The sequence below is a fragment of the Acanthisitta chloris genome, unplaced genomic scaffold (genome assembly GCF_000695815.1).
Source record: "Acanthisitta chloris isolate BGI_N310 unplaced genomic scaffold, ASM69581v1 scaffold4473, whole genome shotgun sequence".
NCBI classification, from domain to species: Eukaryota; Metazoa; Chordata; class Aves; order Passeriformes; family Acanthisittidae; genus Acanthisitta; species Acanthisitta chloris.
Genome location: NW_008664147.1, coordinates 21,371 through 35,686, shown reverse-complemented (window position 1 = coordinate 35,686; position 14,316 = coordinate 21,371). Strand labels below are relative to the sequence as shown.

Sequence of the window (14,316 nt, the reverse complement as noted above, 5' to 3'; positions counted from 1 at the left end):
ATAAAGTGCAAAAAAAAGTATGAAGATAGGAACAGAGCTGTATTTGGGTATTACCAATATATGCAGACATGATCACATACGAATGAAAAAGTACTTTGCAGTTAAGGAAAGCTACAAGTTATACAACTAGTGTCTTTTTTGTTGTTGTTTTATAAAGTTAAGTGACTATTTGAAAGTGGCCATGTCATTATAAACACACTTTGATTTTCACGCACATGACAAGATTATGGTTGCTGTACATTACTTATGTGGGAAAACAAAAAATGCTTCAATTGTAACGGAACAGAAAACTTACACTTTCAGCCTTTCAATCACTCTAGAATAGATGCATTTAATACATACTGTTCTAAGTAAAGACACAGAAGGGCTGGTTTTTTTGTTTATGAAGGTATTTGAGTATTTCACAGCTGCTCTTTTCTATAATGCTGAAATCAGTCTTAATTGCATGGACTGGAATCTATTTCCTTACAAAGAAGCATTCAAAGAAAATGTGAACACTTTTTTACTTCTCTGAAAACTAGAACTTACGAAGTAATAGATCAATCCATCAGCAGAGATTTATGTCTATTTTGTACTGTGCAATGCATTTTATTAATATGACAAAGGTACTGAAATTTGTTTTTCCAAATGTTCACAACAGCCATGTGATAGACTTCTTTATTGTTTTTTAAACTTACTTGTTGCTTCAGTACAAAGTTCTTCACTCCTTCCATTACAAACTGTGATCCTGTATTCATAACACGTGAAAACAGACTGAAAAAAACAAAATAAAGATGATGTGTAAGACCTTTTTTTAATTTGCATTCTTAAGCTTTATACTGACATCCAAGTCCCATTAAGGCTGATGGGCCTTAAGTACCAAGTCATTCAAATTGTCATAAAATATATTCTTCAAACCACATGGCAACCAAGTGTAGGGTAAAACACCTATAATCTAGCAGTTAGGTCTTCACCTATCAATAGGAGTCTTGAGTTCTAGTCTTTAATCCACTCAACAGGATTTGAGTGCTCCTTTCAAGCAGGTGTCCTCATCACCAGAGTTAACAGAGATGCTGAGTGTCTCCAACAAACCAACCAGCAATTTTTCCAACGCAAACAGCACTGGAATTCTCTCTAACCATACTGTGCTATGGATCCCTTATGTAGGTGACAGTGCATTTCTGAAAGTAAAGTTGGTAGTGAGGACTTAAATCCTTTCAAGCATGGGAAGACCCAAGTCCTGTATCCTGTATGGGATATATGCACCCTTAGCACAGTAATTTTCCTCTCATGTCTTGAAATAAATAATTACACCTTTCAACAAGCAAGACAGACACTCAGTCCTGGATATTCTAATGAAAGAGCAACATGTTCTTGCATCCCTGACAGTCTCCAAGCCCAGGACAGAACAAATTTTGAATACACAGGGCTGTTCTTATCTTCTGCCGTCAACTACTACATTGTTCTACGTAAAGGCTGCCATAGATCCAGTTCCTGGTGCTGAATTCTTCTCCTGTGAGAGTGCATTTAATGTGCAGGTGCAGATAGCACCATATTAGGATACTTCAGTATCTTAGATGTAGTCACAGATCCTTTTACTTTCTTCTCTGTAAGTCCTATGCACTTAAGGGAGATAAGTGCTTGCAACTGTAACTTAAAACTTTTACAAATAGGGAGATATTTTGTTCTATGCCTTGTATAGCACTGATCACACTTTCTGTACTACTAAAATAAGCTAGAAGAACCCAAAGGCATACAGAAAATTAAGCAATAGCTTACCCCAAAGGTTTAGGCGTACTGTTTCCATAGCTGGTTGGAGCTGAAGCCATCTTAGTGAAAGCCCTGTGAAAGCAAGGATAGAAGCCAAACAGTTATCTCATGGCACATACTGCTGTAGAATGTTCCACTCTAGTTATCGGAAAGTGAAAAAACTTCTGCTTCTCAAACTCTTTTAGGAACTAAGGATTTATTATATGTACCCCTCTGGTCTACAAACAAAATAGGAATTAGTTTTTATACTTAAAAGACAGACTTTGTTTTGATACCATGTAAAACCAGAATAACTGATAGGCAGCATGACCCTTTGGTATGAACCAAAATAACCTGGAGTCTTAACTGGCACAACTTTTCATTTCATTCAGTAAGTTGTTTCTGTCCTGGATCATTAAGGACACTATTACATGTCACGTTCAGTAGTGTTCTGGCATTACTGAAGTTTACTTTTAAAATAAGACTTCCATGCACGACAGTAAAAAAATATACCAGAATGAATGTTTTAAGATAATTTATGATGTATGAGAGGTAACACGTAATTGTTTGATAACTGTTCTGTTAACTACTCAGTTAGCCTCATATAGGAGAAAAAAAGAAATTACTTACTTCCATTGTTTTATGTAGCTCAAAGGGGCAAGATTACAGCCTGCATCCATCAATGCTTTTTTATACTGCTCCAAATCAACCTGAAATTACGAAGTGGAGCATTACATAAGGTTGAAACTACTCTTAACTCCCTTGATGCTGAAAGACAAAGTATCCCCATCTAAATATTAAATAAGCAGTGCAGAGTTATAGCATTAACCAAAATTATAAATAATTATGAGTGCTAATCCCATCTCCTAACCAGTATGAAAATATAACTTAAAATAAAATTTGCTATGAGCAGCTCCCATTAAACTTCACAGTATTTGTGGAATTAAAACCTGTGCACTTTCAGATATGTGAAAAGTGTCTTACATCAGCAAAAAAACCTGACAGAATGCTGATTTCTGCAGAATGTGAAAATACCAGATAGTAAATGAAGAGGACTTAATATACATTTATATACATTTCTATTTGCCTAATCAATTTTTACATCATATAATATTTCTACAGTATAAGACAATTTTCCTTGAAATTAATCATCCTAAGTTCGAAAGTAATATTAAGAAATTGCTTCCTGAATTATTCAGATACTGGCACAGGATGCATTTCTCCTTTACTCATCTACTTAGTCAACTGACCCAGTTTCTCTTGAATATGCAAGGATGGAGTGAATGGAGTCATATTAACATCTTGCTTCATCTATTTCTATTAAGCAATGGAACAGAATAATAGAAAGCATGACAAGATGCATCTTGCAGTAACTCCGATCTAAATATTTCAATATATAATATTCCTTCTTACTAATTATTCATATCCTTTGAAACGGCAGCTAAAGCTTTGTAATACTACAGAATTAAAGTTTTAATATTTCCTGGGTATTTCATACTTCTCCTTGAACAGAAGCAGAAATATCTATTCAGTGCTGACAGAAAAATTCTATGTGGTGGAATCTAGTGTTGGAAGCTGTAAAGAACATACATACCTCTGAAGGTGCCTGAGCTGAGCTTATGTAATAGATGAGAAATAAACGCATTTTGTCTTCTGGAGTTCCCGCTGCAGTAAAAAAAAATAAAGAATTAAAAACTAGAATTGTAACTGTGCTGTTACATTAACTGCCCTTCAGTAACCATATATATGTACACGCAGACCTTTAGTTATGACAATAATTGTCATCTATAATGATGGCCTGGTTCAGCATATAAAATGGCAGAAAAACATACAGTAATTTTGTTAAAAGTTGGATTAGATTCTTTCTAAAGGTATTATACTTTCCCCTTTTGCTTGTAGCAAATATTATTCTTCAAGTAACACACTAAATAAGCTATGTAGTGGAATTGTGACACACAGCTTGGTGTTCTCCGTGAACTTGCTGAGGGAGCACTAGACCCCACTGTCCATGTTGCTGACAAAGATGCAGAACAATATCAGTCCCAGCATTGACCCCTGAGGGACACCACTCGTCACTGGTCTCCACAAGGGTAATGAGCCATTGACCACAACTGCCTGTGTGTGACCATCCAGCCACTTCTTTATCCACCGAGTGGTCCACCCATCAAATCCATGTCTCTCCAATTTAGAGGCAAGGATGTCATGGGGACAATGTAAAACACCTTGCATTAGTCCAGGTAGATAATGGCAGTTGCTCTGCCCCTGTCCACCAATGTTGTAGCCACATCACAGAAAGTCACCAAATCTGTCAGGCATGTTTTCTCCTCTGTAAAGCCATGTTGGCTTTTGTCACATGACTTGTTGGAGAAAAACACTTCCCATTCTTGGGAAGCATTATCAACATGGCAATCAAAATTAATCTCTCCAGATCAAAACAATGATGTGGCCATTACTTAGAACATTACCTTTGTTTTTTCTAGATGAGAATCACTATTAGTAATGACTGTAGTTTCAAATAAAGATTTCAGAAGTGCAAGTTCTGAAAGTGAACATTTAAAATTAAAATTCATTGAAAAAGCTGGATACTTTTTGTACAATATTTTATAAAAATGCACTTGCTTGTACTTGTGGTTTGGTTTGGCTTGTTTGGTTTAGGTTTTTTTCCCCACTATGGAATGTGGATTATGTCAGCAGGAGATCATCTAAACTGATCCGCAACTTTTGTTTGTAAGTGAGCATATATTTAACTTGGCAGAACTTTAGAGTAAGTGGAGCCATAAAGAACATTTATGCCTGTACAATCTTTTCTGGAAAGTAGGTTTTACTAACCTTTATCAAATACCATTAAGTCAAAAGACCAAGAACTGTAGAAACTTTTATAATCTAAACCAAAAGCCAGCTTTCAAGGTAGACATCCATCTGGAGTTCACTTGGGTAAAAAAAGCACTTAAACATTCTAAATACACAATGTAACTGACTTTGGTTTCTGTAACTAACTTGGAAACTGGTTTTCTAGGATGTGACAAACAGCTATAAGACTCAGGTCAGTTGCCTGCAAATCGTTCACTATTTTGTTATGGGGTATGGTTGTGACAGTACATAGAGGGAGACTGCTAAATGTTCTGAAGAAAAGTTAACTTGGTAAACCTAGAACAGATCAATTTTATTTTCCACTCAAAAACCTGCAGGCAGCCTTAGGGCTACTGATTAATAACTAGAGCAAAGCAAACCCCGAAGCTCCCATTTTATTACTATCCAGGATACAATAATACCCACTGAACCATGAGGTAGCTAATAGCCCTGAGTGGTAGATTAGCACAACACAGTAAGAAATGGGAGGTTGAAGCCTGAAGCTGTTAAGGGGTCATGTCTAAGTGCTCTCACAAAGAGAGCAATGATATCTGCAGATATCATTGCCCACAGGACAGGTATCCCCACAGATAATGCAAAGAAGTAGTTCACCACTGGAAACACTGGAAGACTTGATGTATTCTTCCTTCAGAATTTTTTCTGCTGGTATTTCTCAGTGAATCACACAATAGGCAACTGGACAGTTTTACAAGACTGTGCCCAGAAATAATCACTGTGATTTAGTTTAAATCCTTTTGTCATATAAACTTATCTTAAACCTAGACAACACACATAAAATGCTAATGCACCACTGTGAAAACCTGAATACTTAGCTTATGAAGAAAACCTCTAGCATGTAAATCTAATCTTTCTCTTGCATAAAACACAGGAACCTTGCTATTGGGAATGTTGGTATGATACATCAGGCATGGAAAACAATTTGCTTTATACTGCAATCTAAAAAGCCATAAAAAATGTGGATTCAGGTAAAAAAGTAATTAATCGGGTAGAAAATACAAGCAAGCATAATAATTTCTGTTTTCATATCTAAGTTAATGCAAACATAAAAGCTGAAATCAAAATAGTACAGGAAAAGTTAATTCTGAACATGGAAAAGGAGTAGTTTGCATTGATGCCTAATAAAAGTATATATAATACATATTCTTATTAGCTCCATATTAAAAATTAATGTATGTGCTGAATTACACTGATGCTTGACATTAGATTTTCTGAAAGTTTGTTAGTTTCTATACTTGATCCAATATGAGATCTGTAAAATTTTAGTTTGGATTTCTACCAACTATGCACTATTTCTTTTACTGTCTTTTGATTATATAGCACAGACATTAATAAAAGATTTTTTAAAAGTCAGCAGGATGTATATATACTCTATTTCTATAAACATGAATCATTATAGAAACTCCAAGTCCAGTATGTAGCTAGAAGACTGCATGCATAAGCATGCAGTAACAAAACATTTTCTTATAGACCATACTGGGAAAAGAGCAAGAACCCTGGACCTCTAAATGCTTGATGTTTGCCAATATACTGGCCAATATGCAGACAAGTCAGAGAACATAACTTAAGTTTTACAATCTCTCTCTGCAGGTTATTTTGTTCCAGCCAACTGGTATCAGAAGATAGTGAAATCCATCAGAAGGTTAAGACATTCTTCAGGTTTGATAGATTGAAATGAGAGTTGATGTGATGATACTACAAAAAGTTGAGAACCCATTTGGGTCTCAGCCTTTCACAGAAAGACCCCTAGTGACTCTTGATAATAGAGAACCTGAGTATCCCCCAGTGTGCAACACTCTGTTATGTATGAACTGTATATGAAACAGAAGCTGGGATGCATTGCTCTTCGATTATGAAAACAGACATGCCACAGCTGGGTCAATGCATGCAAAACTTCAGATGAGTCTCAGTGAACTGGCCAATTTATGTCTTGCTTCCCTTCCCTCCATCTCTGCCCATTCATCTCTTTCCTCACACAAGCACGAGCTACCTCCATTAAGCCCCTTGAGCTAACGAAAAGTTGCTAATATTTTGGATATTACTCAACTGACATACTCAACTCTCTACACTGCTACTGAAGATCAGTCAAAAGCTGTTTTCTTTACAAGTCTTGCATAAGTTGCACATAAGCTCTTTACCAACCCTGAAGTCCAAGCACGTACAAATTTATTGTGTATCTTAACAAATTTTATACCAAGTTCAGATTTAAAGTACTCACCATCCGGGTCAGAAATCATGTCCAGAAGAGATTTATCCAGAGTGGATTTGCTCATTATTTTTTCCTCATATTCAAAATACACATCCAGCTTTCGACTCTGTTTAAGAGTAAGTGTTAGGGTTAATATCTTAACACTGTGAAAGAATATTTATTTCCTCTTTAAAAAGGTATGTAGTTTTAGTTATCAAGACTGGTTATAAACTTTAATTTTTTAATAAATTATCAATAAAAATAACTAATCCTTGCATTATAACATACTTCTATTAACACTTAGAAAGTTGATGTGTATTTAATTATCATATTAAAAGTGAAAATGCAAGTTAAGCAAGGGATGTCTGACATGAATACTGAACTGGAAGAGAAGCTTTGTTTTCAACTATGGTTTTGCCATAGCTGAAAACTACATGCCATCATACATAGTGCTGTGTTGTAAAAGGAAAAAATAATGGTCAAATGAATATTATGTCAGTTTTATGCTGAACCTCAGGTCTCCCAGTCAACAAGACAATTATTCAATGCAGACGAATGTGGGAAATTCCTTTATACATTAAGGCATCATCCCAGAGAAAAGTTGGCAACTGCCAACTTGGGCTGGTACTGAAATAGTAACTCAGATCAAAGGCTTGCAGCAATTAATTCACACCAAAGATGGAGAAGTTTATAATTAGATTATCTTGCTAACACTGGAAAAGAAGTCTCTCATTACACAGTGACACATATAGATCTTGTGAAAATCCTTTTTTAAGGAGCGACAAAATTACCTAGGAGAAAACTTTATGGAAGACATCACATGGCCATGCAACTAATGACTGCATTGCAGCACATACGCACAAACAGCCAAGCTTGCACCATACGTGGACTTCAAATCCAAAATCAGAATGCAGTCCAAAACATATTTTAAAAAGTTTTATTACAATGCAGATCACTATGTGTGCTTGAACATCAACATGTAGCACCACAACAAATATTACAACCACTCAGTTTACAAAACCTTAATAACTAAATCCTGGTGTTTGGACACATTCTCCTATGTACTGGCTAAAAAGGAGACTGGTAGAGTGGATCTCCATCACGCTGCTTTGGAAGTGTTTCAGCTCCACATCATACCCATTGAGAGACTGAAATGACATTGCCAGAGTAAGGCAAGAGTCACCTATGCTTTTCTTGGGTTAAGTGATTCAGGAAATTTCGCCCAATAGTGCCAAAGCGTGAGAAACTGCTATGGCACCTTCTACCCAGTACAGCGGCTGCTGTAACAACAGCAACATAAAAACTTCAGAAGTCTTGTTTCCACATGTCTCCAAATTCCACTAAAATTATTCCCGAGATCACAAAATAGTTATTTCACCACCCCTCAAAAAAAAAAAAGGTAGTTCTCTAGCCTCAGGATATTACAATATTTGACCTTCTGAGTACTGTAAGTTCATCAAAAAAAGAGCTGGAGAGGAGAATTGAAAATAAAAGAGAAGATGTAAGTCACAAGAATGCTTTTATATTCAAAGCATTTGGCGATCAGCTTTTGATACAGGTAGCCATGCAATACCGTTCACTCATTGTTTACTGAACTCCTTGAGAAGAGCAGTTATATGCAAAGCAGCAACTTAATTTATAGACTTTGTGAAACCTTGTAATTAGGAGTTTATAAATTACCGTGAAGAGTGCTCAAAAGGTTGACACTTTGCAACTTTTAGGGGCAGAAGAACATCTTTTCTTGATTGTCATAGTAACTGTGACTACACAGAAGGTGCATGAAGTGGAAAAAACCCAAACAAGCTAGAGCTTCTTTCAAGCTATATTTACCCTGAGCTCATTTTGGAAGAGCAGTCACAGCCAAATTTTTGTGGTTACCCTACTACAAAACCTTGGATTAATCCTGTAGTTAGCCAAAGTTAATGTGATTATCAGTGGTTAAGTTACACTAGTTTAAAATCTGAATAGTACTAAACTACTAGCCCTTTTCCAAGTCAGATGCAATTTGCTATCTGGCACATCAGACATGTTCTGAGATGTCAGTTCTACAGCATCTTGGAGACTATCAGCATTATAGTTTCCTAAAATCTCTCTAGAGAGGTAAAGCAGTTGCAAAGAAATGACTACAATTTTTCTAGCCTTTCCAGTACATTACTTGCTTTTTGTGTTTTTACTACATTTTTATCTCCTTACATGAAACTAAATTCAATGTTTGTAAGTCTAAAATATTTTTCCCAAAAGGCATCCAATAAATGAAAGATTGTCTTGAAATGTGGAAACTTAAATCTTATTAAGATAAATATATTATTGTTGAATTTGGCAATGCCCATATTATCTTAGCTAGTGATCTGTTTAAGACAAATTTATATATAATTTATGGCATGTAAAAATGTACAACACTAATTCTATTTGTTAACAGATCAACTTTCACCAAAAATTATGTAATTCAAATACAAATTACTTTCAATTGTACGAACAGATTCACAATTGTTAATTTACTTGGAGCACAACCTAGGTAAAATTCTCAGGCATGTGCAAATTTATGACTGTTTGACTAAGACAGTCGAACAGAACAGATTAACAGCAGCAAAGAAAATTCACTGGTTGTATATATGAGCTATACTTTGAGCCTAAATGCAAAATATTAATGGTACAAGTACACTCATTCACTCTCTTCAAAGATTTTGCACAATTACTTTTTCAGTGTGAACTTAGCGCTTTTTGGGGAAAAAACCTCAAACTGAAATCTTCAGGTACAAACATTTTTTTCTATTCACAATAGGGACATCAGAGGTAAGCAGCAATGTAAAATTTTGGAGACTCTTTTTGATGTGATGAACTAAAGACATGGATCAGTAATATAAGTCCATTCATCTGCTTCGTCACTAGATAACTAAATTAAAGTTATTAGCAAATATGCTAATTAGTGCATACTTTTCTTATGCTGGTTTGCTAGGAATTAGGTGGACACCTAATCAAATTTCATATGGCTTACTGAATAGCCTTAAACACTCTTAGTTACCTTTTGATAGATATCCCAGATATGCCACATGAATGAGACAGTTACTTCCCAAAGAGCCAACTTGTCTGAGAAGTGCAGATAGGAAGCAGATGTCCCATTTAAGTGCAATTTTGCTCACTCAATGGCAAACTCACAGACATGCCAAGAGGAAAAGCTGGGGAATAGGAGCTAAACAATCCTGTAGATTCAATACATAAACACAGCAAAGAAGAGGTTCTTATGGGTGCCAAACTGGCAAGCAAGGTGAAGAAAAACGATAATAAAATAAAGACGCATTTACATTTACAGTTACTGCTTTTCTGCTTCCTGCTCTTGATTTCCTAGTATGACATCTTGTTTCATACCAGCCTCATTCAGGAGATCTTTCTGGCTGCCATTTCAGAGACAGGATCTGTATTGCAGTTGAAGTGCCACACTTTGGTTTGCTTTTTTTTAAAATGCATTTGTAAAAGCTTTCAACTTAGCATCTTTAGAAACAGGCTGTTTGCAAGCCAAAACTTATTTTAGGGAAAAATTACCGAAGTGCATGGGAAAGTCTACTTGAGCACTATACTCCAAAATGAACACAATATTTCTTCTTTTTTTAAGCAAAAAAGTAGAAGTAGCACCCATTGAAATCTCTTAGAGGGTCATTTTTGTAAAGATTTGTTGGAAACTCTCCTATCTCCTTAACAATACAAAAGTCCTTCATTTTACGGGAGAGAGAGAACATGCAGGAGAAGCGAGAACAAATTTTCTAAGAATTTCTCAAAGTTGCTGACAGAAAACAACCAGAAATAACAGCCCCCAAAATGAGTAAGGCTGGTCAGGTAATTATAGTGTGCTCCTATCAAGAGGAAGAGAAAGTCTCGAAGGCGGCTGGAAGTCACAGCCAGTTCCCTCTCACTGAACTGCACAGAATGATGATGGAAAGGTCACTGTAACTAAACACAGAAAAGGCTGTTTTTACTGGAAGGTGAGTGAATTCTCAGTTCTGAACTACAGAAAGCCAGCCTGGATCACTGTGACATACATATTTCACAAACCCATACCATTTCCGTTTACATGGTATAAGACAAAAATGGAACCTAATTTCAAACAGAGATAGTGGAATTCCTTTACAAAATGTGAGTTTGATAATTTGAATTGTTATAAGAATATATAAATAAGAATAAATAAGAAAATTAAATAATAAGTAAATAAGTAAGAAAAAATTATAGGAATAAAAAAAAAACCCTAAACCAAACAAGTGCAAGTAATTTAAGATAGATAATAATTCACACAAAAATCTTCCACTTAAATTCACATGTATGAAATTCTGGCAAGATGTTATTGAATCTATCCCCTCTTCAACCCATCATTTTAGAAAAGTATACATACACACCTTTTTATATGTCATGATTTAACATACTTCAGTAATCCTAGGATTTTTATTAGAATGACACACAAATATAAGCATTACTTGAAATTCTAAAGCAGCTAGATGGATACTCATAATTCTAGCCCTAAATCTATTATCAGCTGGGTCCAGTCTTTCAGTCATCAGCTCCAGCAGACAAAATGCAATCAATGCAAAACAAGGATGCATTCGTTCTAAGCACTGATAATAAAGACTTGATGGTTCACTTCATGAAAAAAAGTGATGCATACTTTCCATTACTTTACTGAACACTTAGATAAGCCAGAAAACTGACAGGACCCCTAAGTATGTGATTAATTTCTGTTTTCCTCTTGCTGTGTCTTAGAAAATGATCCAACAGAATGTGGAAAGCAGCTGCAGTCTGACCATTAAAATGTGATCACAAGAAAAATTAAATTCACTTAGTGTGTCTCAAGCAGGTCTTGTGGCACTTGCACTGATCCTCATATATGTAGTGAAGAAAAATGCTCAAATATTTAATATAGTAAAAAAACATAATGGACAATGCAAACAGTCCATTTTAAAATATGAATACACTTCCAGACTATTTCAAAAGTGAAAACATAGTATCCTGAAGAACAGCATGCTGCCTCACTAGCTCCTCATGACCTTGGCACTTGCAAAAAAAATTCTCTTATCCTAATCTGGTTTAATTATTTAACGGTATATAAAACCTATTACCCACAGCCTCAAGGTGCCATCAAAATCTCTTTTAAAAGTACTAGCTGAGCCCCTGACCTTTCTGAGAGTAATTTTGAGGAATCCATTAGGTAGTATAACATCCTGCAAGTTAAAATTCCAGAGCTCAAGATAGAAAGATACGTTTTCTACCACTGGATGGAGAAAAGAGAGGAGAGAATGGTCAGAAGAAAGCAGCTGGAACAAACTTTACATTCACTCTGACAAAAGGCTTTAGTCTAGGCAAAGTTCAAAAGAAAAACCACGTGCTTCTGTGTTAGTTTAAGATAGTTTCCTCAACATCTGAAGTGATGCTTTCTAAATCAAAAGAAAAGATGATAGAGATGCACATCTAATCAATATAATGAAGAAACCACATGGTCATTTGTGCCACAATCTTCTTTGACAGCTACACAATAAGCAGTACCACAATTAAGAATCATGGAGAAATGGATCACCACTCCCAGTGAACCCTCTTATAGCAGGCTCTCTGTCAGAGGAGCAAGCCAATGGGCTAGTTGAGTGCTATGGCACTCTATAGAGGGACCCTAACCTTAACCCTAACCCTAACCCTAACCTAAAGGTGTAATTCCTTGCACCTTTAGGTAACTGACAAGTGTGTTGCTGTCACCTAATGGAGAATGAACTAGTGCATCTGACTCCAGTCCATTGCCAATAGGACACTTGCAATCAAAACTGATGTTACTGTCATTCTACATCTTGCTCTGAAACCTGGTTCCCATCCAACAAATAATCTATAAAATAGTACTGGTGTAGGCCTTCCATTACCGTGTCAGTTTCTTTCTTCAAAAAGTGAATTTACACATAAGGCATCAAAATATCGACATTGTTGACTTCTATTTTTTCAGTGGTATCAATGTATGGCTTTTAAATAGTCAGATATGAAAATGGACATTCCTAATACTGCAAAAGCATATAAACTAGTCTCTACACTAATGAGCTAAACATAGAGACACACTTATATTTCTTACCCAACTTCATAAATTAATTTATTAATGAAATTTCAGAATGAATCCTTTGTTCATATATAGTACTTTGAAAAATTCAATACCAATAATAACTGAGGACAGATCTTATGCCCTTTACAAATGCTAAAGCTAGCTTCAAAACACATTGCCTTCCATGAGTTATAAATAACTTGGGATAAAATTTTAGAGTTATTTTCAGTGAGACTTGGTGCTTGAACCACTTTCCAAAACAGAATTTCAATGTTTCTGAAAGCCTCATCTATAATTTCTGTTCTCATACTGTGAAAACAGATTAATTTTCCAAGTTATCCTAGCAGTAACCATGGTTTTCACTTGATACTAAACCATCTGCAAGTTCTCTGACACAAGAGCAGCAGACTTAAACTGGAAAGAGGACAAGCATCTGTCTGAAGTGCTTAAATTATGCACAACACGTTTAACACAGACCCTGCTGGAAAGACCACTTCAGTAACTTGCATCATTATTGCCACTCCTCTGGGTACCATTTTTGATGAGGAGCAGTCCTTCTGATAAACACATACAGAACAGAAAATTGCTTAGACTGAAGTCATGGCTTCCCACGACACACCTCTAAAATAAATGAAACACTTCCACCATAATTTTATTTTAGAAAGACTTCGACCTGCAAGAATAGTTGTAGCCACCATTAAAAGAAACGGAGAGCATACTAGTAAATTCAGCTAAGGAAAATATTTGTATGTTTTCTTTGTTTTCCATGCAGAGGCATTCAAAATTCATTTTCTCTCATCATTCAACTCTAGGTACACAGTGATTACTGAAAAGGTCACACAATGGAGAAGGATCACTTTCTCATCCGCACCAGCTCAAATATATTCCTCCAGGTAAGGAGCACTACTGATAGAAAACTGAAGTTGGAGAGCAATCATACCTTTATGTGCTCCAAAACCGCTGTTGCAACATTTGTATGAAGATCAATGAGCCTCTTCTTCTCCAGAAGTTCTGGAAGAGAGCTGAAGAGATTAAATACAAACTAACCTGCTGATTTGCACTGTTAGCTGAATTGTGCATTGCATGGAGTAGGCACACAAATATTTGCAGACTCATAGAACAGTCTGAGTTGGAAGGGACCTTTAAAGACTATTAAAATCGAAAATTATAGAATAGGATTGCAACTAAAAAATTATAAAGTATTGATGCAATGATTCTCATAACCATAACAGAATAACATAAGGACACCAGTCACATGTAATGCAGTAAACCAGGTTTTTACCTTGACTAGCAAAAGTATACATACTGTGGGTAACTCAATATTCCTATTGAAAGTCTGTGATCAACAAGTGCCCTGCTTACCTAAACAAACAATCTACTCTAATTATGGCTTTTGTAATCAAAATTTATTCATTTCTGATACATATAAAAGTGTCACTATCTGCCAAATAACATGTGCCAAAGAATATAAAAT

General features: G+C 35.7%; 1 protein-coding gene across 2 annotated transcripts in view; it reads right to left on the bottom strand.

Annotated features, from left to right (window-relative positions):
- The window catches only part of SCFD1 (sec1 family domain containing 1), a 44,854-nt gene that overhangs the window by 13,740 nt on the left and 16,798 nt on the right, over positions 1–14,316 (bottom strand). For both annotated transcript variants that reach the window (XM_009071202.1, XM_009071203.1), the window contains 6 exons: positions 13,783–13,864; positions 6,815–6,911; positions 3,323–3,393; positions 2,359–2,438; positions 1,759–1,821; positions 678–753 (listed from right to left, as the gene is read on the bottom strand). In XM_009071202.1, the coding sequence (XP_009069450.1) occupies positions 678–753; positions 1,759–1,821; positions 2,359–2,438; positions 3,323–3,393; positions 6,815–6,911; positions 13,783–13,864 (469 nt within the window). The remainder of the gene's footprint in view (positions 1–677; positions 754–1,758; positions 1,822–2,358; positions 2,439–3,322; positions 3,394–6,814; positions 6,912–13,782; positions 13,865–14,316) is intronic.